Source organism: Alligator sinensis, unplaced genomic scaffold (assembly GCF_000455745.1).
Source record: "Alligator sinensis unplaced genomic scaffold, ASM45574v1 scaffold1346_1, whole genome shotgun sequence".
Taxonomy (NCBI): Eukaryota; Metazoa; Chordata; order Crocodylia; family Alligatoridae; genus Alligator; species Alligator sinensis.
The window spans coordinates 75,158-100,085 of record NW_005843106.1 but is presented as its reverse complement, the minus strand read 5'-3'; the positions used below and the strand labels follow the sequence as shown (position 1 = coordinate 100,085).

The window sequence follows — 24,928 nt, the reverse complement described above, 5'->3', positions numbered from 1 at the left end:
TTTGAAACTCTTTGACACATAATTACATATGATTTTATTTTGTTGGCACCATTAGTGTGTTTGGCTTAGCAGCCTCATTGTAAACTGAGGTTGCCACATAATGTAAACTGAGCACTTGATGCCAGAACATTGCTGTGTCTGAGGTGCATTTACTTGCTGCTGCTGCTCTATTACCTTGAACTCCAGACATAATTATTTAATAAGAAAAATGACTTGGGTGTACACAGCTGATAAACAGTGAGCTCTGAACTGCTGCTAAAATATTGCCCAAACTGAGTTGCATGCTTTTGAGAGTGTTTTTGCTCCACAATAGCAGACTTCCCAGAGCAAGGGTGAGGACTCTTGGATCCTTCTCTTTGAAATCTATATTGCAGGTCAGAGCGTTATTAGGACTTCTGGGTGCATCCATATTTCAGAGAGGAGGCAAATTTTTCCTTAAATTTCTCTCAGTTGCTGTGGGGTGTTTTAAAGCCCTGAAATGGAAGAACAATGCTGGAAAGCTCAACGTCTTATTTTCATGACAGCATCCTTACAAGTATGCCATTAGGCAGTTAGCACAGAAACTGCTTGCTCGCTGGGTATTCTTGCTTACCCTATGCAAAGGCAAATAAAAAATTCTTTCTAGCCCATCCTGAAAAGGGTGAAAAGAATAATTTCTAGTTCCTGCATATACACATGCTATAGGTAATCCCCCCTGCAGGACCTTCAGTTTTAGATATTTAGAGTTGTAGGTAAATTCCAATATTGAACAAAAATGTGCTCCTGGTTTTTTAAAATGGATGTTTTTTAATGCCAGTTTCTTCCAGCTACAGTGCAGGAGGCGTGCCAGCTTTGCAATCCTACATCTCAGAAAAGTCCATGATTTATGGGTTGTTTTTTTAATTTAAAGGAGATTTTATTTATCTAAACTCAGAGACTTTTTGATTGACATTTGACAGGGTTCATAGAAATGTTACTGCATCTTGTCCTTTCCTACCTGCTTTGCCCTGCAATGGTCCTTTTCTGTGTTAGCGGATTGTAAAATCTGCTTTTAAAGGACACAGCACATAAATAACATAAACCATTGAATATGTTTTTTTTTGTCTTAAAGGAACATCATTTTGTTAGTGTGCCAGTGCTGACCGAGCACTGAACTTGGCTTCCGAGCCTAATTTATTAGTTTGGTATGATTACCTAAGGCAAAACTAGATCTAATTTCAAGACTGACTAATTAGATAAACTCTGGAAAAGCTGTGCACAGTAATTCGATGCATAGGTGCCATCTAATGGCTGTGTTTAGAATTACAGCATAGTTTTCAGAACTGCACTTTAACATAAATAATGTTGCTCATCAACTACAATGTATTTCCCTCCCTCCCTCTTCTCCTGTCTTTCAGGTTGTCTGGCGAAAGCTGGGTGATGCAGCCAGCTCCAAACCATCCATCCGGCAGCACCTTTCTGGAAACCAATTCAAGGGTCCATTGTAGGAACATTGAATTGAATACTGGGAACCACACTGTAAAGAACGAGAGAGTTAATTGTTTCTAGCTGCCAGTTTTTGGGGGTGTTTTTTTTGGTAACTGTTTATATTGTAAATATGGCAGCTAATGGCCTAGTCTGCAGGCTTGGGTGCTCTGGAACCTACGTTAAATGGGTCAACCAGACTTGTGTCATTTGTATTGTAGTGCGAATCTGCTTCGTTGTACGGTCTGTATGTAGAATTACGTAACACGAGAGAATTTGTAGGAGGAAAAAATGAAACCTTAACCTGTGGCGATGTTACGATTTGTATCGCTTGTGTCCACCTGTTGTTAATTGATACCTAGGCTGGCAGCTTTCAGCGTGGTTTTGGAACCTCCCGAGGAAACAGCAGTCTGAATCCGCTGGCTTGTTGGCTAGCCGGTTCTTGAGCTACTAACGCTGCTTCACGATCCTTACTTTTGGCGGGGGGGGGACATGCAACTGTTCTCAGGAGATGCTGTATGAAATACTTTTGTGGAGCAAGAAAACAGTGAGAAAGCACCTCGTATGTTGAACTCTGTTGACCACGACAAGTAAGTAGTGGACATGCAGAATAACCCGAGGAGGCTCCATTTCAGCTGCCTAGTGAACTGCTCTTTGTGGAATATATGACACTTAAGATTTCTGCAGTCATAATGTGAATAACTTTCAGTCCTTTAGCCACACACACCAGTATTCAGTATAAAAACAGTAACACTGTTCCTGTAAAGCTTTTGCTGTAAAACACTTTAACGGAGAAGAGTTTCCTCAGCAACGTTTATGGCGCACAGTATCTGTGAAGGAAGTTCATCCCTTGGAGCCCGGTGTTTCAATAAGTAGCTTGCTGAAAAGAGTGTTTTAACGGGCTTGTTGAAGTCCCCAACTAAATTGGTTACTTTTCAATGTAACCAAAGCAACAATCTTTCAAAGCTGAATAAAAACTACGTAAACACAGGCTGTCAGATAAGACTGCTGCTGCCATTTAAGCTTTATTTTTGTTAATGAACCAAAATGCGTGGGTTTTTCTCTTTCGAGCTGCTGTATATAACACAATATATTTCATCCTTTTTTATTGTGGAGTAGCTGCTTGCATAGCCATAGTAAGTCTTCCCCGCCCTCCCCCACCTTCCCTTTCTCTTTCATTTTGTCACCCCATCTGGTCCTGTATTTCTTTGACTGTTCCTTCCCTTTCCCCCCAGATTGTTCACAGGAAACTGGGCTTGGTTATTAACCCACCACTGTAATATAAGTTTAAAGGGAGGTGCATGTAAGCTTAATGCCACCTCTTCAAAAATTTCATTGGTTTTGGTGATTGGTTTGAAGCTTTCATAACTTCCAGTTTTGTCACTTTCCCTCTAGAAGAATCGGTCACAATTGCCTAAAACGCAGTTGAATTAGCTGGAAAGGTTATTGCTGGTAGAGGCATCTGTTTGTATTAGCTGTGAGTTCTGGACTAGGGTTTGCCTCTTACTATGAAGCACCTATGCAAAAGCAGGGAGGGAGCCAGTTCTGCAGATTGTCAAATAGGTGTCTATCCCATTGTCTCTAATGAGACCACTCACTTGAGTAAGGACTTTGCAGGATTGGGTTCTCGACTGGTAAACAAGAAGGAAGATGGACAAAATAAACATTAACTGGTTAATGTAAAAAACCCTTGTTTACTCAGGACAGAAGTCTAACTGGGGACAAGAAATGAAGAACGAGAGAGAAGTGATTGACAAGACAAAACAAAACAAAACAAAACAAAACAAAACAACCAGCTGATTCTCGATTCAAGGTAGTTCACTTCTTGCTAAAGCCTGTCAGGTGCTATTGTGTTGACCAGTGTAACTCTATAGTAGCTTTAGGCATTCAGTGTAGCCTAGAAAAAAATATCTTCAAAGACGGCATTCTGCTTACTTTTAAATATTTGACATCTTTAAAGGATTCCAGATTTCCTCCTCTTTGACTTATTTTGCCCCATTTTCATCACGTGCCTGTCTATACTATCCATTTGTGACTTTTCTTCATTGTCCTGAATTTTTCTAATATGAAGGGGTGATGCAGAAACATGGCTTGCTCCTTACAGAATGAGAGAGCAAGGAAAGGTTTAATTTTTCCTGTGCGCCATCAAATGTATATAGGACTGCTTTAGTCCATCTAGTTGAATAACCACTTTAATTATAGCAGTATCCAGCCCAGAAGATTAGGCAGTTTTCAAGGCTTTTGGGGCAGGATTGACTGACTTTAGTGAACTGCAGCTAAAGCAGGGCAGACGTTGGCAATAGACTTTGTAGATTTAATTGTACTGATGAAGTGTTTGCTGTTTTAGGAGTATATTAGATTAGCACATAGGCATTTAGTGATTCCCTCTCAACAAAACTATGAGCTACACTAGCCAGTTTACTAGTTTCACTAGCTATGAAATATTCACCCACATTTTCCTTTAATCAGATTTTTCTCTTTCAAAATCCTTTTGGTAGCTTCAAGATTTTCTGGTTCTACTTGCAGATTTCAAACTCAAAATACAGGGGAAGCAGCACTATATTTGAGGCCTGTTTGTGCTGTAAATCTTTGGAGAGCTGCCTTCCAAGGCAGTCAATGTTTTACTCAAACCACTGAATGCTCCTTTATACTATTATGGTAAGAGTATATTTTGTAGAGCCTCCACTCCTCCAAAAAAAATTTCCTGCCCAGGCATATGCATCAAAGGTCTGGGAGGCCCTCATGCATACACCATGATCCAGGAGGATCAGAAGTTGCCACCATGTTTTGTAGAATTCTGTTTGATGGCATATGCCCCAAATATACAACGTGCGTTGTGGATTTTACAAACATCCATGAAATCTAGTGCTGTATGTTTTCTTTCCTTTTTTAAAGCTTGCTACTCATCATATTAGCTCTGTTTGAGCTAAAAGCGTCTTCCGGGGGGGAGGGGGAAATAACACTCAATGACTTTACAGGATGACTTGGGTGCTAAATTTTCAGTTGTCTAAAAGTGTTTTATATACGCATTCAATTCACTTAACTATGCTCCAAGTCTGCAGTGAAACTACCTGAGAAGCTTTGTATAATAAGTTGGAGGGAAAGCTCCCTTGAAAGTGGCCATTAAATTGATACACTTGGGGCTACTAGCCCAGTCTCCTTACTCAGTCTTGAGGTCCAAAATCCTGAAGCTCTGCGACAAGCAAAGTTTCCAGAGACTTCAAATGGAGTTTTGCCTGCCTTAGGAAGGTGGAATCAGGACTGTTAAGTTCTTTGAGAGACTGAAGCAAATAGCATTTCCATGCCAATTTTTGCAATGCTGTGGTGCAACCCATGTCAGGTGGCTCTTTGCACCTTTAGTAAGACTGCTGAGCACAACCTTGTTTAAGAATGGCACATTTGTATCCAAATATTATTAGATATAAATCAGTGTTAAAGTGACCTTTTATCTTTTTAGATACAGGGGGGGAAAAAGTACTACTGATCTTTTTCAAACAAAGTGCATGACTGTAAAGTGATAAAATTGTATATTTTTCATAATGTGGGGAAAGTCTATTTGTGCTGCTTTTGAAATCAGTTTGAAGTTATGATTTCTGTTAAACCTGTGATCTTTACAGCCCTGATATATTTTCTGTATATGATTTACAAAAAGAGAGAACTGGAGAAAATTAGCACCTGCTGTTGTGTACATAGCAAAAATCTTTAGACTTTAGCACGCATTTATACCTTTTATTGAACCACTTTGGCTTTTTTGGGGGAGGAAAAAAAAACAGTACAGATTTTTTTGATAATGTGTGTAAAACATTCATTTGAAATATTTTAGTAAAAATGAAGTAAGAGATTGTGATAGTGTATACTTTCAGTTGAATAAAATAAAGTACATTCTTTGTAAAATATGAGTCTAAATATTGGTAGAACACTGCTGTTTTTTCTTGAAGTGGGTTGTGAATATCAGCTGTAGCACACCAACACGTACTACTACGACAGAACGTTCTGCCACAATGTAAGTAGGAATATCACTCTTAAGGAAATGGTTTGTCTGGAGATGATTTGAGAAAGGAACAAAGACTTTCCACTAAATTCAGAACCAATTTTATTTGGGTAAATTAAGTAGTCCCACTCATAACCAAGGTGTAAATCACAGTATGTTACATTCATACCTTCCACACTTAGAAAATATATATATTTATGTACAGGAATTTGTTAATAGGTGTAAACATACATTGCTTTTCAAGATACCAGTACATTCCAAAACAAAAAATATCAGCAAGGCAAAGACCTCAAAATGATTTTAGTCAGCTAGTGGTTGGAAACATGTATTTAAAATAAAGTAACTCTCCAGTGACACTTAATATTTAATTAGGAGAACTGCTCAGTGAAAATGAAGTTTCTCACTCTAGGTGGAAAATTAAGGTATCTGACTATTTTTATACTCAAAAAGTAGGCACTGATTTCTAGAAGGAAATTTACTTCTTATTGATATAACTGAGCCAATATGGCTGGTTAACATTGTTCCTAGTATGAAGTAATCCAATGCTGGAATAACTCAGAAAACTCAAGTTTAAACTAAATGTATAAAGTTGGATTTTAATTTGCTTTACAATACCTATACTAAAAGCCTATAATCTCACCATTAACAATACTGAAAATAGATAAACTAAGATTCCATGTTCCATAATGTTCTCGTATTGTTTCAGAAGCTAGATTATACAAATTGCCCTCCTATTTATTTTCACGATATGGTTGCTTCTTAACTATTCAGCCTGTTAATTATTCTTCCAAGTTAAAGGATTTGTACACAAGTATCTCATGCTATCTCATCCACGTAGCACGTCCAAGTCCTGCTACAGGAGGCATACCAGGTGGTGGTATTGGAGGTGGCACTGGTGGTTGTCCACCAGGAGGAACCGCAGGAGGGGGATAACTAGCTGGTGGCATTCCTAGCCCTGGAGGTGGTGGATGAGGTGGAACTGCATGAGTTGGAGGCAGTCGTGGAGGAGGGAAGTTAGGATTGTATGTAGGTGGAGGAGGGTACCCAGGAGTAGGAGGTGGGAGATTGGGTGGTGGGAATGATGTTGGTGGGGGTGGAACAGGTGGTGGAGGGTTAGGAGGATACACATGAGGATGGTACGGTAAATGAGTTGGTGGTCCATAGGCTGGTGGCAAAGCTCCATAAGTTGGTCCTTCTGCTTTCATCATTGACTGAAGACTTTGATAACCCTCCCCTGACATATATGAATTTGTAGTCGACATCCCTGTTATGTAGCTGGTGGGTGGTGGTGGTGGTGGGCGATGAGGCAGAGGTGGTGGCTGATGTACTGGTGCAGGATGAGCTGGAGGAGGAATCTGGACCTTTGGCATGTCTACAGAGTCCACTGTAGTAGTTTGCTCTGCTTCTCCCATTGAAACCGCAGTTGTTAGAGGTGGCTTGCGCTCTGGAACAGACAAAAAGCATAACTGATTCTTCTGCAGCACAGCAATTAAAGGATTCTGCCTACGCTGCTGTATTTTCAGGGAGTTCTGTGTCAAACGTGGACCTCATTCTGTCTAGCTACATGTTGATTACTTAGGATTGGAATATTTGCATCAACTCTATTGGACCTTGGTAACACTTAAAAAATTAAGGTTGAAAAAAGGGCAGGTGCTACTGTACTGGTCCCTCCCATGACAAGTGAGCTGATTTTAAGCTTGGTCATTTCTTTAAAGAAAAATGAAATTTACTGCTGAGTTTAATCCTACCTATGCTGGAAAATGCTGGCTTCTTAAAATCAGATGCAACACTTAACAACTTTTACTGCATCTTGTTAACAAATCTGGTTTCATCATGCAGCTTCAGAGATTTAAGAACATGCATTTAATGTAAACCTGCCAACCCAGCAGAAGCTGATGGGCCTTATTCAACTGGGTTCTTGATTACCGACTCTAGTTCCCATTTAAGGGAAAAGAATGACCAGCCTGCTGGCATGCTAGAGCACTGCTGTTTTCTCCCTTGCACACAACTCAAAAAGCTTGCTGCATAGAAAAACTGACCAAACAGCAGAGGCAGGAGAGGAAAACTGAGTAGAACTGAGGGGGTAAACTTTTGACAGGCATGCCACAAGTTAGCTCCACATCCTCCCAGAGTGCTACTCCAATCCTCTTCCTCTGCTTAACTGCTGCTCTCTTCTTCCTCCGTTTCCAGGCCCGTGCTCCCTGCCCTATCATTGTTTCCTTGCTCCCTCCAAGATCTGCAGTATGTCACTTGTTGCATGCGTCCTGCAGCCTGGCCACCCCTAGACTGGAATATTAGCTTTTAAGGCAATTCTTACATGTGCAAGGTGCCAAACAGCACAACTAGTGAAAAAATAAAAAGCCAGAATGAATTTAGGAAAATGCTCAAACCAAATGAGTTTTTAGCTTTCATTTTCTACACACCCATTAGATTAAAAGAAATATTTGGTAGGAGGAGAGGTTAATCCCCAAATAAGATCAGACTGGTGAAGTTTCAGGCTGATTGGGATAAGTGTTAGGGAAAAGGAAAAATCTGGTCTGGCTTGAATACTTAGTAGACTAGTGTTTCTCCTTAATGGGACCCATTCCCTTCAGAATAAAGCAGCGAGCCCAGGTGACCCTTGCCATTAGTAGGGGTATGTTCTTGAGATCCCCGTGAATGGCGAAATCGGCGAATGCGGCACTGTGTTCATGAACGCAGTGCCCCCAGCAGCTGGGGGGGCACAAATGTGTTGGCGATTGCAGGAGCCTGGCGGCGGTAAGTGCAGAGCTGCCAAGGAGCTCCTGTAAGTATTTAAGATGCATTTGCAAACATTTAAAACTACAAACGCTCAACCTGCAAATAGCGAGGGTTTCCTGTATTAAAAAGCTTGACTTCCAGAAATAAACTTGTATATGGCAGGTATATGCATTACTTTTGTATTACAAGAGTGCAAAGAGCATTAGAATGAAGTACAAAACATTTTTTCACTCAAAAAGCCATGTAGCAGCAGTATTACAGAGCTGCCATTCCACTGCTGATGGACAGAAGAACTAAAACAGCAATAAAAGAAGGGAGAGAGAACCCAGGCTACTTGTGCTATTCTTCAACTGCTGAATAAGCAACAATTTGAACTAAGGCAGCAATTCTTTCACCCGAAGGTAAATCAGATTGGCTCTAAGCCTAAATCCTAAAAAAAAAAAAATTTGTCAGAAATTAGAAACTAAATCAGGATAGACTGTTAAAAACAGTTCTCACTTTTCACTCGATGATAAGACAGCATATGTGAAACAAGATCCTGTATGACACTCCCATTCCCCATTGTGGCACACAGGGGCAAACTAAATGAAAGTGAGAGGCAGGATTGGAGAAAAAAAAAAAAGCTAAACATTACAGCAGTGAGTATCATCTAAACCCTGTAATTATTGCCTGGTACAGTCGGCAGCAGCCTCACTTAACTTCTGGATGTAATACTATGTAAAAGAACGCAATCATTACAATGGCCTGATATTTTCTATTTCCAATCTTGTTCCACACATTTTCAGCTTGTAGTGTTTTTTGACAGATATCAGATGATGCCTAGCTACAAGGACATCTGGGGCCTTTGCCAACTAGAGGGACTGAGAGGTTCACACTTGCTCAGGACAGATCTGCCACAATGATGAAACGGTGACTGCTGGGATTTGGATAATGTTTCAGGGTTCCCAATTCTGAGACGTCTGGGACAGCTCCTAGAACTGCTGCAGATAGTCTGCTGAGTCAGGGAAGTGTCACGGTACACTGTTTCCTAGGTTGTCTTTGCAAGCAAAATTGTTTTATGTAATCAGAGAGGACCAAGACAAATTCCTAACCAATTTAGCTCCAGTGGAGTTGGGATTGTTTATCAGGCCTAAAAAACAGGCACGACCCCCAAGCAGAGCAGAAAGAATGCCCACAACTTAATATAAAGACTATAGTTCATTCAAGAGAAAGACCAATTTACAGACCCTTCTGCTCAACTGCCAGGTATGTACAGCCAGGATTTACACAGAATTATGCAGACCAACTGTGATTTACTAATGCATTTAGCGTACTTATGAAGACCTGGAGCTTTACGCATGAGACAGGTGGGAAAGGAGCAGGTACTGTTCCTTTTTTATAGTTCTAACACAACAGGTGGGAAAGGAGCAGGTACTGTTCCTTTCCTATAGTTCTAACACCCCCTGCCACTGTGCTTTTCTGCCTCTTGTTGGTACTATTAGGAGCTGTCATTTTAAGGTTTCAAAATGTGGCATGCACTATAAAATATTCATGTCATATCTTAGTGGAAGGACAGCTAATGTGTCAAGGCACTGGAAACACATTTTACAATACTACAATTCCTTTCAAAACCATATGGTGTGTGCACATCACAAGCTCCTCTGGCAGAAGTCATTCTCTTTTGGGAGATCAGCCAAGGAAAAAGTTGTTCCCTGCTGCCTACCACTGTAGAGGAACCAGAACCTGTGTCCAGGTACATATACTAGAGACCTGGCGTGGGACGTGGAGGCGAAGGGATGCTTACTGTTCACACAGCACCTGTTGGCTTTTAAAAGCCTCCATGTCTCTCTTTACCTGCTATTCAATGTCTGGGGAAAGCCAAAGGGCCCTTGTTTCCAGAAAAAAGCATCAAGATGTAACAAATGATCTGCTATACTTTCACAATCTATAACTTGCCTTTCCATGGCACTGCTCTCTGCAGGCTTCTCTGACCTTTACACTGGAGTGGACCTTAACCAAACAACATAAAAAAGGTTCACAGATTTGACTAGGCTCTTAACTGGTGCATTCATCACTATCAAAACCCATAAAAAGGCATTCAGAGAAATTTCTATTTACAGGATAAGCCACTGAAGATGCCCTAGATAAGGCAGGCAGGCATTTAAATAAAACAAATGACACCAACCATCTGCCAAATCCCACTGATTTCAATAATAAAAGATGCCTCTTCTGCCCAGTTAAGTGTGCCAGCTAACTGGTGCAGGAGCAGCCTGCTCTCAGCTCCTCATGTCTCATTAAGACTCTTTACCTTGTTACTCAGAGACCCTTGCTTCTTAATTCAGTTTCACCTTTGCCAACAGCAAAACACTGACAGTAACTGAAAATGGCTAGAAAGGTTAACTGCCCAGCCTGCATGCCAGAATTTTCTGATTGTCAAATGAGCCTGCTTCATGCAACTTAGACTGTCATCAGGATAGAAGAAAAAGAAGGTATGGTTTAAACAGTGGTTGTTCTCTTACCTTAACCCATGTCAACAATCACAATAGATTAAATGTTCCCTCTTTATGCAAAGATCTTAAGCCTCAAAAGTTAAGGCTTTCAGATATGTGAAGAACTTAATCTATACATCACTACTGCAACTACAGAACTCCTTATCCAACATGTACCACATACAACAGGTGTGATGAGCAGATCCTCCGACATAAAATTAAAGCTTCAAATCTATATGGACGTGATCCTTAATTAAGTACAGTCAGATCCTTAAAAAATTCTTACAAAGCTCTACCCAGCTAAAAAATATTCCCATTGTGCAAACATTTGTATGGCCACTGAAAAATCTCTTTAAGACATCAAGTTCAAGACATGATAGTGCAGCTCTTCCAAGGCAAAACAATGCTACAATGCCAGTTCCTGCATAATATTCCTAATACTGGCAGCTGTTCTACTATAGTTCTCCAAAGATTATCCAAACTGATGAAGAATACATAGCTTTGAATATTCAAAGCCACAAAGATAGCGATTGCCAAAATTACAACAAAATGCAACCTTCTCCCAAATACATTTTGACAAAGTTTTTTTGTATCTGGCATTAAACTAGCTAGGGTATCATCAGTCTCAGATATAGCAAAGCAAAAACGTTTGGGAGATGGAGGCCTGTTCCAGCTACCATGCCAGAAAGGCATGCAGCTGCTCCTCACATTAAATAATTTGTTTCCTGTCATATTTACTCTTCTGGGTACTTTGCAGCCAAAAAGCATTTTTTCTCTTGAATGCTCCTTGCAAACCTGAGGAGTCTCCCAGCTTTTTTTATTTTTTGAAGTCTTCAGAATATTATTTCCACAAGATAACCTTCCCAGATCACAAGAAACCCACATTGCTAGGATGCAACTCCCTCTAGAGCCTAATCCACAGTGTTCTTAATGTTGCCAAAGGGATTAAAGCAACAGGAGACGCTTTCAGTTCCAGTCAACAAAGAAAAAATTCAAGCATTCAACTCAGAGAGCTCCAATAGGAACAATATTATAGGATACACTTCTCAGCAAAACTTACCTGGAGGTGGATGCACAGGGGGTATTGGTGGATGAGAGGTCTCAATTTTAGGAATTTTAGATGGTGGTGGAGGTTCTGGAAAAGAAGATGTATAGAAGCTATGAGTATTAAAAAAATTAATACAAATATTTAAAAAAATATACAAACTGCATACTTTGAACCAGAAGGCAACAAATGAGCTTTCAGACAGATTAGAATTTATTGTATGTTGTAACATACATTAAATTATTAAAGGATCTCTCTCCACAGTAACTTTTAACCATGATTATAAGCAGCTAGAGACATGGCTGCATAACCAGCTATGAACAGCAGTTCAGGTGTGGCAACCCAGAGCAGCAGGTCTGGAACACGTACCCAGACACGCAAACCCATCCTAAACCGCACAGCAAAGTAACAGCTTTAAAGTTGGTATTAGAAGCAAATAGCATTTCATGTTAGTTCAGAGTTCTGACAAGGGAAACATATGGTTAAATGCAAGTCACTACACACTCAATTTGCTGAGAAAGGATAAAAACTGTCTACTGGCAGTCTTGCCAATAAATGGTTACAAACTTAAGTTACCTTGTATTGTAGCTGGAACTTTTACAATGTTCAGTGTTAGTCCCACTGCTACTCAGTACCATGACACTGTCAGTCAGCATCAAGATGCTACAATTTACTGGAGTACTGGGTGAAAAACTACCTACAAAATATTTATGTTCTTTAATTAGAAGATAAGAAGGGTTTATTAATTTGGTTAAGCAATACAGGACTCTTAAAAAATATTGCTTATGGAACTTCTACAACCAAGACTTCTTTATTGAAAGAGTCTGTATTTAATACTGCATGATCAGTGCAAACAAATTATGGAAGGAAGAGTAACCAAGCAACCACAGGAGATATGCAATTTCTTTGTGAAAGGTATAGGACAGAAAATATCATATTTACCTGATGCCTTGGCTTCTTCCTTTGGGGACACAGGCTGTTATTGAAAATAGAGTTCATGTCAAAATCAAGAACTATACAACATAAGATCTGAAACATTCTGAAATTACTTATAATTAGCAAATATATTCTACTAACAGGATTCAATTTATTAAGGCCTGTTATACCTGGATTTCCCTGTATCTGTTTTCAACTCAAGAGCAAGAACTGTGTGTTAACAGAACACAATTCTGTTCTCTTTTTTCAAAATAAAAAAAGTACAAGAGTAATGATTTCCAAAGCCTTTAGCAAGAAGTGTTGGACACCACAGAAAATGGTGAATCAGGAAGCATAAAGTTGGGAGTTTGAATGGAAAGCAGATAGTTACAAATGAGAATATAAAATATCTGGAAAATGCAGCTACTTGAAACATAACATTGCCTGTTGCAATCCCTGTTGGTGAGTGAACCAGCTAGTTTAATCTAGTCATAATTTACTGCAGATGCATCATAGGCCACCAAATTAATCAAACACTGGGAATCAGGAGACTTGGGTTTTGGTCCTGCCTCTCCCTCACATTTGTTGTGGGAACTTTGCTAGGTCATTTCCCCTCTTTCTGCTTTAGTTAATCATTAGGTTGTAAAGTAGTTTGTAAAGTGCTTCAAAATCTTATACAGAAAGTGCTGTAAGAGCCAACTGTTACCATAATGTCACCAAACTGGCATACCTGCCAAACTCAGACATGTTCTACACATGTGGGAGTTAGCCAAATAAATGTTTTCAGCGCTAAAAGGTGGTTTTCTTTGGAACATCCTACCATGACATTGGCATGGCACTGAAATTCCATATCTTTATTTCATTTTTATTTATTTTTTTTAAAAGGTCTCTGAATTCCTCAATATTCCATAAACTTTCTTGCAGACTAAAGTTCACACTCCTAAACCTCACAATTATGCTGCACAGTCAAAATACCCATTGAAAACCAATGGAATTTGAGAAGTTCAGTAGTCTAACAGGGATTTAAACAAGAATTAAATACCTCACAGCCAGGCAGAGTTTTAAAAAGTCTACAAAATCATCCTGCATGATTTTAAATGCAGACAAGTACATTCCTGCAGACAGCCCTAGGCTGCCTTGCTTCTAGCACGCATGCAGTGCTGTTCTGGTTCCATCCCTGTAACCATAGTGCCTCCCAATAAGGCACAATCCTGGTTCTAGATTTAACCTGACTACTATCATTACACCAGAGATTCTTAACCTGGGTACCACAGCACCCTGGGGTGCCTTGAGCACATTTCAAGGGTGTCCTGCAATGTTATCACTGTTAAGTATGCAAACAAGATTCACAAGGTAAGCCCAAAGATTTCAAATAGGAATCCATACTGTTAAAAACATTCTGACCTGTTGTTGGCTTTTCCCCAAGGGGTGCCTTGAGTCTAAAAAGTTTGAGAACCACTGCATTAAGCAAGCATGGTGCTTTTTTTGATACCCAATTTAAAATTATATTGATTCTTTCCCTAGAGCTTACCATGAGTAAACAGGTCTATCCCCTCCACAGAAAGTAGTTTTCCAGAGATTCAAAATAGCTGCCCAAAAAAATCTAATACACACTAAATAACTATAACCAAACAAACACAGAATTTAAGGGTGCCACATCCCCACGTCTCTAAAGAACCTCTTGCAATCCATTTTAATGAAGTTCATGATTTAATAAGATTGTCCAGAAAAAAACACTACAAAGCCTCTAAATAACATGAACTGTAACAAAACTAAACAACATTTTTGGCAGTATCTGCTTTTCTGTATGCCAATCACTAGGGCTGTGAGCCGTTTCAAATTTCAAGATGGTTTTCTAATTGTTTTCACAAGGATGCCAGTTGTCTGTCAGTGATGACAAAGGACCAAACATTATTAAAAAAAAAAAAAAAAAAAGCGCAAATATGTGAGAAGAACTCTATGAAAAAAGGCTGTATAAACCAGAGGTTGGCACGTATTATGTAATTCTAATTATCTTCCACTTTAATACTGTGTACGAATTCAAAAAATGTTGCATCCCCACTTTCATATGCTACTTCTAATCCAAAGATTTTTATTGTGTCTCTACAAACAGTACTTGTCCAGTTGTGAGCAACTTACAAATGTATTAACCATCTCAAATCTTCAGAGTGACTATAAGCCACAAGCTTTTGTAACTGCCTATAATCTTTATGTAGCTATTACATTAAACATATTGAGTATGGTCTGATCACAAGTAAAGCTACATATATGTTGCATACCCAATTATGAAAATGAATGCCTGTTGCGATTTTTCTACCACTGATGCACAAGGCCACAAACCCTGGTAAACAACTGTCTGGTGTCCCTTGCCCTGCCGATACTGGCCAACATATTTTAGCAAATTGAGACTTGTTTTTTTTGTTTTAAAATTAGTTGTTCAGCTGTGTTGCAGGCCAATATTCCCAGGTTCAATAGTAGTATTTTAGCAAGTGTTGAACTAGACACGCTGCTGTGTGAGTGTAGTTCATTCTTATCAGTTTTAGATGTTGTGGGGTTGCCTCACATACAACTGTTCCTTTGGTACTCTAAGAAATTCATATAAATATCAGCCCCTACTTATAGCTTAGCTTTGCCCCATGGTAAGAAGATCGGAGTGCTCAATTGACTAATGGTTCAGGTGCAGGTGATTTATACAGACATTTGTTAAGGTGATAAGGAGCCACCTCAACTGGCACGAAGTGTCATAACTCCATTAAACTATGACAATTGGCTTAAGTGATGTGTGTGTCTCCCAGGAACATACCTTTATCCTGTATAAAAGGTAAAGTGAAAGTTACATCACCCCTTTTTATAGGAACTATTAGGCTGTCTCAGGAAGCCATATACTCAGTTCAACCAAAAATGTTCTGGAGACAAGTAATTCTCTAAACAATATGCATCTTGTTGCTGCCCCATCATGCTGTGGTTAGCCTGGGGTTAATTTAGCATATAAACTACTATGTTATTTGTCAGCTGCTACATTCTTTTGTACAACCCTGATGCCAGTTCACCTAAAATTTTATACTGAATGTGGGGGTCTCTCACTTCACTCCATGGAATTTCTAGGATTATCTTCCATTTCATACCTTTTCACACTCCCAGGGCTGTTACTAGCTGGGCTTTCTGACAGGAACCTCAGATGCAAATTTAGTGAGATTAAACCTATTCAATACTCTTTAGGGAACCCTTACAAAAATCTAGACAGCTGCAGGAAATTACATTTTTGGCTCTGGATACCTCTTATGGGTTAGTTAAGAACTCATGCTTTACCATGGGGCTGAAAGCATGAGGCTACTAAAGGTGCAATTGTAAAACAGACCTAAAACACATCTCCAACCACCTGCAGTCAAGGATTACTTGACATTTTTACAATGTTATTTTCCCTCAATTTTCCTCAAAATACCAAATTATAAAAAGCTTATTTCCATACTGAATTACTGCGTAGTGCTATACAGCTGCAAGCTCCTTCGCAGATCTGGCTCTGTTTCATCAGCAGAAATTACTGTACATATTATAAAGAGTAATTCAGACCCAAGCAGCTTTGTTTTTTTTCTGACTCCTGTTTCTAGGACATTATATATCTTTCCCCCATTTTTGTATCATGCACTCTATCTCCTGCTTCTCTGCAGGGTGACTGCCTCTTGTTTGCTCAAACTGAACCTGAATTAGCTGCAGTAGGTCACAATATAAGCCATTAAGAGCATATAAAAGGATTTATTTTGAGGATCTAGAACCATGGAACACACTCATCCTAAATAGGCTGAGAGAACAGCTGTCAGAGGCTCTTGTGTGGATAATGCCCTGGTTATTCCACTGATGTCTGAGTAGGTTATCAAAACACCCATGTGATACAGGAGATAATTTTGCTAATTGCATACAAGTTTGAGGACCAAGAGCTGTACTTCAACATGGGTTTACTTAGGTTGCGACTGAAATACCCGAGATTTTGCCTAGGCTCCATTGTGCTCTTTTATCTGAATGGGTTACACTATACAATATAAAACAGAAGACTTGAAATGCATAAAACTTTTTTTTTTTACTATAGTAATAGGAATATGCAAAACTTTTAAATGGTTCCAATGAAAGTGTCTAACAACAGCAGAGCTCCATATTATCAGTCTATTCCCTAGGATAGGCTGATAAATATAAATTGCAAATCTACTCATTTTGGAAGACTTTTTCCTGATGGCCAATACTGCAAACTCGATCTGGTTTCTGAAAGTAGAGTTAGGATTGCCACTTCTTTTGCATCATCTCTTAGAATAAAGTTTCTCCTAGTCAACCCCCATGCAAACTCCCATCTTTTTACTGGTATGCATATATGGAACAGACTAGAGCATAGCAAACAACTTGGTTGATTATAAAGAAAGGTGCTGGCAAAAGTAGTCTTGACAAGAATAAGAAGCTTCTTTTGCCACTAAAGCAAAGATGCCCGTTTCAATACACCAAGGGGACAGAACTAAAAACCACATGCTATAGTCACTTTTCAGAACAGAACCATTATTTGAGCCAAGAAAAAAAGAACTCCACAGAAACCCACAAACAACTGTTCATACATTACATTAGAAGTCTATTTGCCATTTATGTTTGCTGGGTGGAATGTACCATGTACCAAATTTGTCTATGTTGTCAAAGTTGTTAGTTAGCAAATATTAAACACATATAACAATAAGGCTGTATCCTATGAAATTAAGATGTCTGCAACAAAGCAAGCCTGATAAAATAAGATTTGCTGCGTTGCAAAGTCTTTGGCAGGGAAAATACATTATTCACTTGAATATAAAATACAAGTTCAGGTCAACATACCGCTGGTCTCTTAGCCTGCCTGGGAGGACTTGACTGGGGAGAAGGCTTTTTAGATTGCTGTGCTTGTGTCTGTTGCTGCTGCTGCTGCTGTGCTGACTGTTGGGACTCCTTTTGCTGTGTCTGTGACTGCTCAGAACTCTGAGATTGCTGTGCTGGCTGTATTGCAGGCACCTGAGGTGTAGATTGAAGGGATGGTGGCTGTTGCAGTTGGTGTGGTGTATGATGAGGCATTTGCTGTTTCCCCTGTGAGTATAGATCCAGGATCTGGTGACAGATGTCTAACAAAAAAAGGCCCAAAGGTTACACATTTCTAACAAGAAAGTTAACATTGGCTTAAATCTGTTTCCAAGGACACCATTTTCAAAATCATACCTAGGACTGCAAATATTTTCCCCATTGTCATAATGGACCACTAGAACTGTAAGCATTTTACATTTTCTTTGTGCATTTGACAGAATTTGCTGTGTAGTAAATTTCAATTTTCTTTTTAAAGCAAATTTCTGTCTGTATGGGAGCAGGGGTCTTGTGTACCACAGGAGAAATAAATATATATTTAAGGCAACAAAACATGATTTTAAAAACAAAGCAACCAGGAGAATTTCTTACAGAAAAGCTGTAGCAACTGATGAAGGTATGGACTCAGGAGATCTGGGTTCAATTTCTGTCAGGTTTCTGATTCAATCAAATCTCAGACAAATCACTTCACTCTGAGTGTAGGGGTTTTTTTTATAAAAATGAAATAATTCTCACTCTTCTATATTTAGATTGAAAGAACTTGGGGGATGCCTGCCATCAGAGCATCCAAAACAACAGAACTATAACTTCAGCTGGAGCCTTTAAATACTAAGTAATGGAATAAAAGGAAATACAAAATAAAAAGTGAGAAGCAAATGCACCCAGAGAAAGAGAAAAGTATATAGTATGCACAATGATGATAAACACTGGGGACTATAATAATATAAATGCTGTGATAAAGTTCTCTTTTATGATATGGGAAACTTTATAAAATAATGTTATAGCAAGCCTTGCTATAACTTGAAATTAAGTTGGCTATGTGAACTGAGAAGAAATTGACTGGGGAAGGAAAAATTAAGGAGCATAATATATGCATATCAATGTTCCCTCTAAGGAGTAGCAGTCCATGAGTGCGTCGCCTTGGTCTGGCATGGGACACTTATCGAATGGGGCTGGGGGCCGGAGGCTGGGGCCAGGAGCTGGAGCCAAGAGGCTGGGGGCCAGGAGCTGGAGGCTAGAGCTGGGGGTCAGAGGGGGCCAGCTGGGGGCTGGAGGCCAGAGGCTAGAGCTGGGGACCGGGGCCAGAGGCTGCGGGCTGGTGCGGGCTCTGCCAGCTCCGGGGAAGTACTCCACTCCCCTGCATCAGGGCCGGGGAGTGAAGCACTTCCCCAGAGCTGGCGGAGCCCGCGCCAGCCTCCATCTCCGTCTTGCCTCCTGGAGCCAAGAGGCTGGGGGCCAGGAGCTGGAGGCTAGAGCTGGGGGTCAGAGGGGGCCAGCTGGGGGCTGGAGGCCAGAGGCTAGAGCTGGGGACCGGGGCCAGAGGCTGCGGGCTGGTGCTCCGGGACACTGCTCTGCTCCCCGGCCCTGACACCATGTGCTTCCTTGCTCCCCAAGGCCATGTGGGGGAGCGGAGCAGTGTCCTGGAGCCGGCGGAGGCTCACTGGGGCAGGCAGTGGCTCCTCCCCGAGGTGAGGCAAGGCAGGGATGGAGGCTGGGGTGGGGGGCTGACGCAGGCTCGGCTGGCTCCGGGGAAGTGCTCCATGCCTCGGCTCTGATGCAAGGGAGCGAAGCACTTCCCTGGAGACGGTGGAGCCCGCGCCAGGCTCCCACCCCAGCCTCTTCCCGGTGCGCGGCCTTGAAAAGGCTGTGCGCAGCCACGCTGTTAGTTGAGCGCAGCCACGCACATGCACCTTAGAGGGAACCTTGATGCATATATATGTAAGACGACAGATACTGGTGTCCTAACAGAGTTCTCTATGTACACAGCCTGGGTGGTACTAATACATGACTTGATGGCTTATGAAGGACTAAGTTCAGTTGTCCAATAGTACAGGGGTCAGAGTACATCATTCTGTGGTGTCACCAGGGAACAGACTTCCTTTGGAGCATCAATTTATCATTCTCCATTAGGGGAAATAATGTTGCATTAGGCAAGGATGGGAGCTCCATGCTATTTCTCTTCACAAGCTAGTCCTGTTTGTAAAAATGTTGTTCGTAAGATGTCAGGACAGAACTAACATCTGAGTGCCTTTAAAGGTCAGGAGTTATTATGCAGTTTTTACTCCATCTTTTAAACTCCAATTCCCTCCCCCCCATTGTAAGATGTCCTGCAGTAAAAAATGAAATGTAGTACAAATGAAAATTAACAAATCAAACACTGAACAAAAAAGGTTGTTCAGGCATAAAGTTACATATATACTCCATGCTAAGACCCACTGAAAACCTGATCACTATTTACCCTTTATACCTTGTCCTGTCGGTAGAGTCAGTTTTCTTGGAAAAATAAAAGCAGAACATTTGACTACTGGGCTCACCATTGAATACGTCCTGTGCCAGATACACTTAAACAAGATTACTTTGAGCAGTAAGTGTGATCATGCCGTTTAGGGAAAAAAGCCACTCAAACCAGGAAGTTATAGGAGATACTGACCAGATTCTATTTTTTTTTTTTTTTTAAAAGACTGCAAGTATCTAATTTGAAAAAAAAAAAAAAATCACTGCTGGTACCTTCCAGAACATCAACAGGTACATCTTGAACAAACTGCTCCCACCATCTTCTGTACATTGGCTTTGATGTCCACTCCTGAATTTCAAACTTGCATAAACGGCCTGCCAGATACATAACTGCAACAGCTATGATCTCAGGTTCCCACTGCAGTGACAAAGTAGTGCAGAGACTAGAATATGAAAGAACAGTCAGTTTAAGTCAGCTCCAACAGCTACATCACAAATTGGAATATGTGATATCTACAATTTACTGATATTTAAGATGACCATTTTAAGATCTTATTCAAACAGTGTTAATGAACAAAACTAGGAATCCCTTTGCTAGACAAGCTAATTTGCCAGACAGACTTTATGTAGTACCAGTAATTAGAAATTAGGTTTGATTTTACCTGTACAAAGAACATTACTCTCAGCAATAATAGCCGTGGAAAGAAGTGAACAGTTAGCTGAGAAGTTTTAGACGTAGCTTGACACACCAGGATAAAGTTCACACAATGTAAGGGGGAGGGAGGGAGAAAAGGGCATGCATTTAACTGCATCAAATTCCAGCTTGGATAATTACATTTTGCTTAGCCAAAAAAATCCTTTTATTATGTTAGCTGGATATGGTCTTCTGACCTAGACATGCATGCAGGGCTTCACTTCAGTTGTAAAAGAATGCCTACCTTTTTTTTCCCTCCAGTTCTTACAGATAAAATGCATTTAAATAAAGCAAAAACGACAAGGAAATAGAGACAAGGGACAATAAACAATCAAGTTCTCAAAGCAAAGTTTTAGATTACTTAAATTTTTAGATCCAGTTCTAAAAATTTCAGCAGGTCACCTCCTGATTGGCCTTTGTAGCAATAAATACAATAGTAAAGCTGATACTACTACAGCTTCTCTATTATTAAATGTAATCATGGGAGACTAAACTTGATTATTTAGTTCTAGCCAGCTCGTTACAACATTTCACTGAGGCTGTTCACTCATTACAAAAACACAGCAATCAAAATACAAAAAGGTAGCTTAGGTTAAAGCACAGAACAAAAAAATCCGTATATTATGGATGCCTGAAGTCCATATAATAGAAGTATACTTTGATAACAACGACTCATTTAAAAATTGTTTTAACAGTAAAAATGCAAAAAGCAGTTTTAACATTTGTAAGATGTAAACTTTTAGCGGATTTTACATGTTTAATGTTGCAACTATAAACATATTTATATTTATGTTACTGTCGGGAATCTAACCCTGTTGGGAATCTAACCCATTTTAATGAACGCTATATAGCAATCCCTTTAACCAGGTAAGAAAGAAAGAGAGTCTTAATTGAAGTAGCTATACTTGAAATCCACATTGGTGACAGTAATGAACAACACTGGATTAATTCAGTGCTTTTTCAAAGCGCATATTCTGAGATATTAGTTAAAGCAGCATATAGCCCCTACAATCACCTCCATCACGTCGTCATCTAACATTGGCCAAATTTATGGGGAAAAAATATTTCCCTAGAACGGGTTGGCAATATTTCTGGGCAGAGTGCCAAAAACCCTGCAACTCTGACTTGCAAGATGTTGGTGTGCCAGGAGTGGATGGGGTGGAGAGCTATGAGGGGTCTGATCCTTGTTGCACTGTCCCAGACCCTTCTTTGCCATCTGCCCCAAGGCACACAATACCAAGCAAAATACCTTCACATATGCTATGCTCTGGCACCTGTACCAGGAGTTGCCTACCCCTGCTAATAGATGCTAGTCCTGCATGCTTCACTTGGGATCAGAAAGTGAATTTGTTTTCTTTTCTTCCTAAAGTATCGCTATCTATGATAAATATGATGTAAGCCTAACTATGTGTGCTGATGTGCATGTGACAAACACCTTGCTCATCTCTAAAAGACTGTTACCACCATCTGTGCAACTGCTTTACCCCCACTTAGCTTAAGCAGGTATTCACAGCTTAGCTCACATGCTACCATTCTCAAATGTGGGAACCTAACATACTTGAATAAAAGCAAGCTATTTTCAGAGAAGCTGTTCCTCAACACTGTTGAACAAAGCCAAAAGGAACTGTTGGTTCTCACATCCCTTGGTCAATCAGGTCACTTTTTGTCTCTAGCTAGGCACCTGAGCTAGAAAATATGAGCCTAATCACTAGAGGTGCACCCATACATGGGTCCGATATTGGATTGGCACCAATATAAAGAAAATTTAATATATTGGAAATAGGCCACATCAGGCTGATAACTTGGCCGATAAATGGCCCATGCATGCATGCAGCCATGGCACAACACAGGTGGTGAGGAGCACAGCCCAGCAGCGTGGAGAGCTGCTTCCAGCTGGTAAGTCTGGTGTGGAGGGAGGGGGAAGGGTAGGAGCTGCAGGGGGCAGATCAAGGCCCCTGTGGGAAGGGAGGCATGGGGCTGGGGCAGGGGCAAGTGCTGTCCAGCCAGGCAGGGTGGGCACAGGATGGAGTAGCGGCTAGTTCAAGGGGTGCGGAGGGTTGACTCCCACTGCTGTGCGTTGCTCGGCCAGGAGCCACTGGCTCATCTGGGAGGGCAGAGGGGGCGTGTGCCCCCAGATCTGCGTGGGGCAGGGTGGGCTGGGGCCGCACCAAGCTCTTCCTGGTGAAGCAGGGCTGTGCGGCGGGGGAGGGGGAGGGGTGCCTGCAGCCACACATTTGCCATAGCCCCCTCCCATTGCAGCCCTGCCGGGAAGAGCTTAACCACTAAATTAGCAGAAATGACTCAATACCCAGAGACTGCATCTATTAATTGAGGTGTCATATTAACATAGCAACCTTTTAAAAATAAAGCCACACTTAAAACTGCAATTGGGAGTAGTTTGCTCAATTCAGCAGTAACAGATGGCAAACTACGATGAAACCAAATATTTTGTGTTTTTCTTTTCTAAATGCTGACTGATGTAATAGACTTGAATACAATTATTTACAGCTCAATCTACCTTCCTACAGCACCAAACTATTAAAATATGTCACTCAACAGCTAACTTTTTGAAAAATCCTCTTTCCCAGTCTAAGATAACCAGTTATATACTTCTCTTCCTACAGATAATAATTAAAGACAACTCAGATCTGTGTCTGAGACTCAAGGGTTTGGCCAGCTGCTTTTGGATCTTATTTGGGGTGGAAATACTCCTATGTTTGGCTTTGCCTTTGTTGTTCCCAATCTACTCTCTCACCCTAGAATAAGAATCTAGGAGTCTTTTCTTTAAAGGGGAGAGACCCAAGTGACTTATAACATATCTGAACTGCCTCCAGTGTTTGCAGAAAAAGGTACAGGTTGAGTTCATCTAGGTGGAATTAGAAAGGTCAGGGTCCAAAATAAAGAAAGTTGTGGTAAGTAACTGAAATACTTCACTGTCAAAAATTATGAAAATGCATGGAAACATTTTACCTGTCATTTACAAATGTCCATGCCATCTGAACCAGTTTCTGGATTTTGTTTTTATCTCCTGAAAAAGAAAAAGAACATTGAATAATAAATTAAAAATGCCTGAAAAATGTCAATGGCATAAACTAATAAAAAAAGAAAGACTTTGGAATATTTGGGAATATCCCCAGAAAAATGTAATGGTCTGTGTTTAATAGTTGCAAGTGAGTTATTAAAGCTGCAAGACTGCTTTCATATGTCATATCTCTGTAAAACATTCACCTTTTGCACTAATTTTCTCAAGCTTTCCAAAATGATAGGGAACCCAACATTTATCTTTTAAGTGGAAAGAACACCAAAGTGGTGGTTTTCTGTTCGATGAAATAGACGCATTCTTTCTTTTGGAGTGGAAAATAGGGAAATATGGCATTACAGGACAAGAGCATTATAGGATTGTTGTGTAGGATGAGCAATTGATTTCTAAGGATCCGGGTTTTCCGTTTCACACAGGAAAACAGAGAAAACTACAGATTTCCTGTTTTTAATTAGAGAAAAAACAGATTTTACTTTTTAGCAGAGAAACCTGCAGATTTCCTGGCTTTGCAGAGAGCTCTGCAGGCCGGCAGAGTTCCAGCCTGCAAGAGCTAATTGCAAAGAGGGTGGGGAAATCCCATCCCTGTCCAGAGGGAGAGGGGGAATGGTGGGGCCTGAGGCTCGCACTCACCCAAGGCTTGGATCAGGTTCACTGTTGGTTCCTGGAGCCTGTAAAGTAAGTGGGGCTTGGGGGCTGCACAGCAGGGCTGGGGGAGAAGCTGGCTAGGGGCTGACCCAGATCGAGAATGGGGGTGCAGGGGGAACGTGCCTCTGTGCTCGCTCCCAGGAGCAGGGCCAGGAAGCAGTGCCCCTCTGCGGGTCATACATGCAGTAGCCGGCCAGAGGCAAGGGCAGTGGTGCCCCTCTGTACATGCACTGGCTGGCCAGCTGGATGGGGGAGCTTGTATATAGCAGCTGCCACCACCCCACACCGCTTTGCTGCAGCCAGTTGCACATACAGCTCTGCGTGAAGCAGCATGGAGTTGGTGGTGTGGGGTGGTGGCAGCCACTGAGTGTGAGCCTTCCCCAGTTCAGCCGGAAGGTGCGTGTGGCCTGCAGAGGAGTACTGACCAGGGGTTGGGGGGGGAAGGGGGAAGGAAGAGACAGGACTTGCAGACCCCCCCCCCCACCCCCACCCCACCAATGTCATGCTGCTTGCCCGCAGAGCCACGGTGGTGCAGGGCAGTGCCAGCCACTGTGTGTGACCCTCCCCCGCTCCTGGGAGCGGGCAGAGAGACGCACTCCACACCCAATTCTCAATCTCCCTCCAGCCCCTTCCC

General features: G+C 41.1%; 2 protein-coding genes across 6 annotated transcripts in view; one reads left to right on the top strand and one right to left on the bottom strand.

The window, feature by feature from the left end:
• CCDC85C (coiled-coil domain containing 85C) overlaps positions 1–5,337 on the top strand; it is a 175,145-nt gene extending 169,808 nt beyond the window's left edge. For all 3 annotated transcript variants that reach the window (XM_006037389.3, XM_014526668.2, XM_006037387.3), the window contains one exon: positions 1,377–5,337. In XM_006037389.3, the coding sequence (XP_006037451.1) occupies positions 1,377–1,466 (90 nt within the window). In that variant the 3' untranslated portion in view covers positions 1,467–5,337. The remainder of the gene's footprint in view (positions 1–1,376) is intronic.
• Positions 5,338–5,519: 182 nt separating this feature from the next.
• CCNK (cyclin K) overlaps positions 5,520–24,928 on the bottom strand; it is a 25,544-nt gene continuing 6,135 nt past the window's right edge. For all 3 annotated transcript variants that reach the window (XM_006037385.2, XM_006037386.2, XM_025193838.1), the window contains exons 6-11: positions 23,580–23,637; positions 20,189–20,358; positions 17,447–17,724; positions 12,629–12,662; positions 11,702–11,776; positions 5,520–6,878 (exon numbers count right to left, since the gene is read on the bottom strand). In XM_006037385.2, the coding sequence (XP_006037447.1) occupies positions 6,256–6,878; positions 11,702–11,776; positions 12,629–12,662; positions 17,447–17,724; positions 20,189–20,358; positions 23,580–23,637 (1,238 nt within the window). In that variant the 3' untranslated portion in view covers positions 5,520–6,255. The remainder of the gene's footprint in view (positions 6,879–11,701; positions 11,777–12,628; positions 12,663–17,446; positions 17,725–20,188; positions 20,359–23,579; positions 23,638–24,928) is intronic.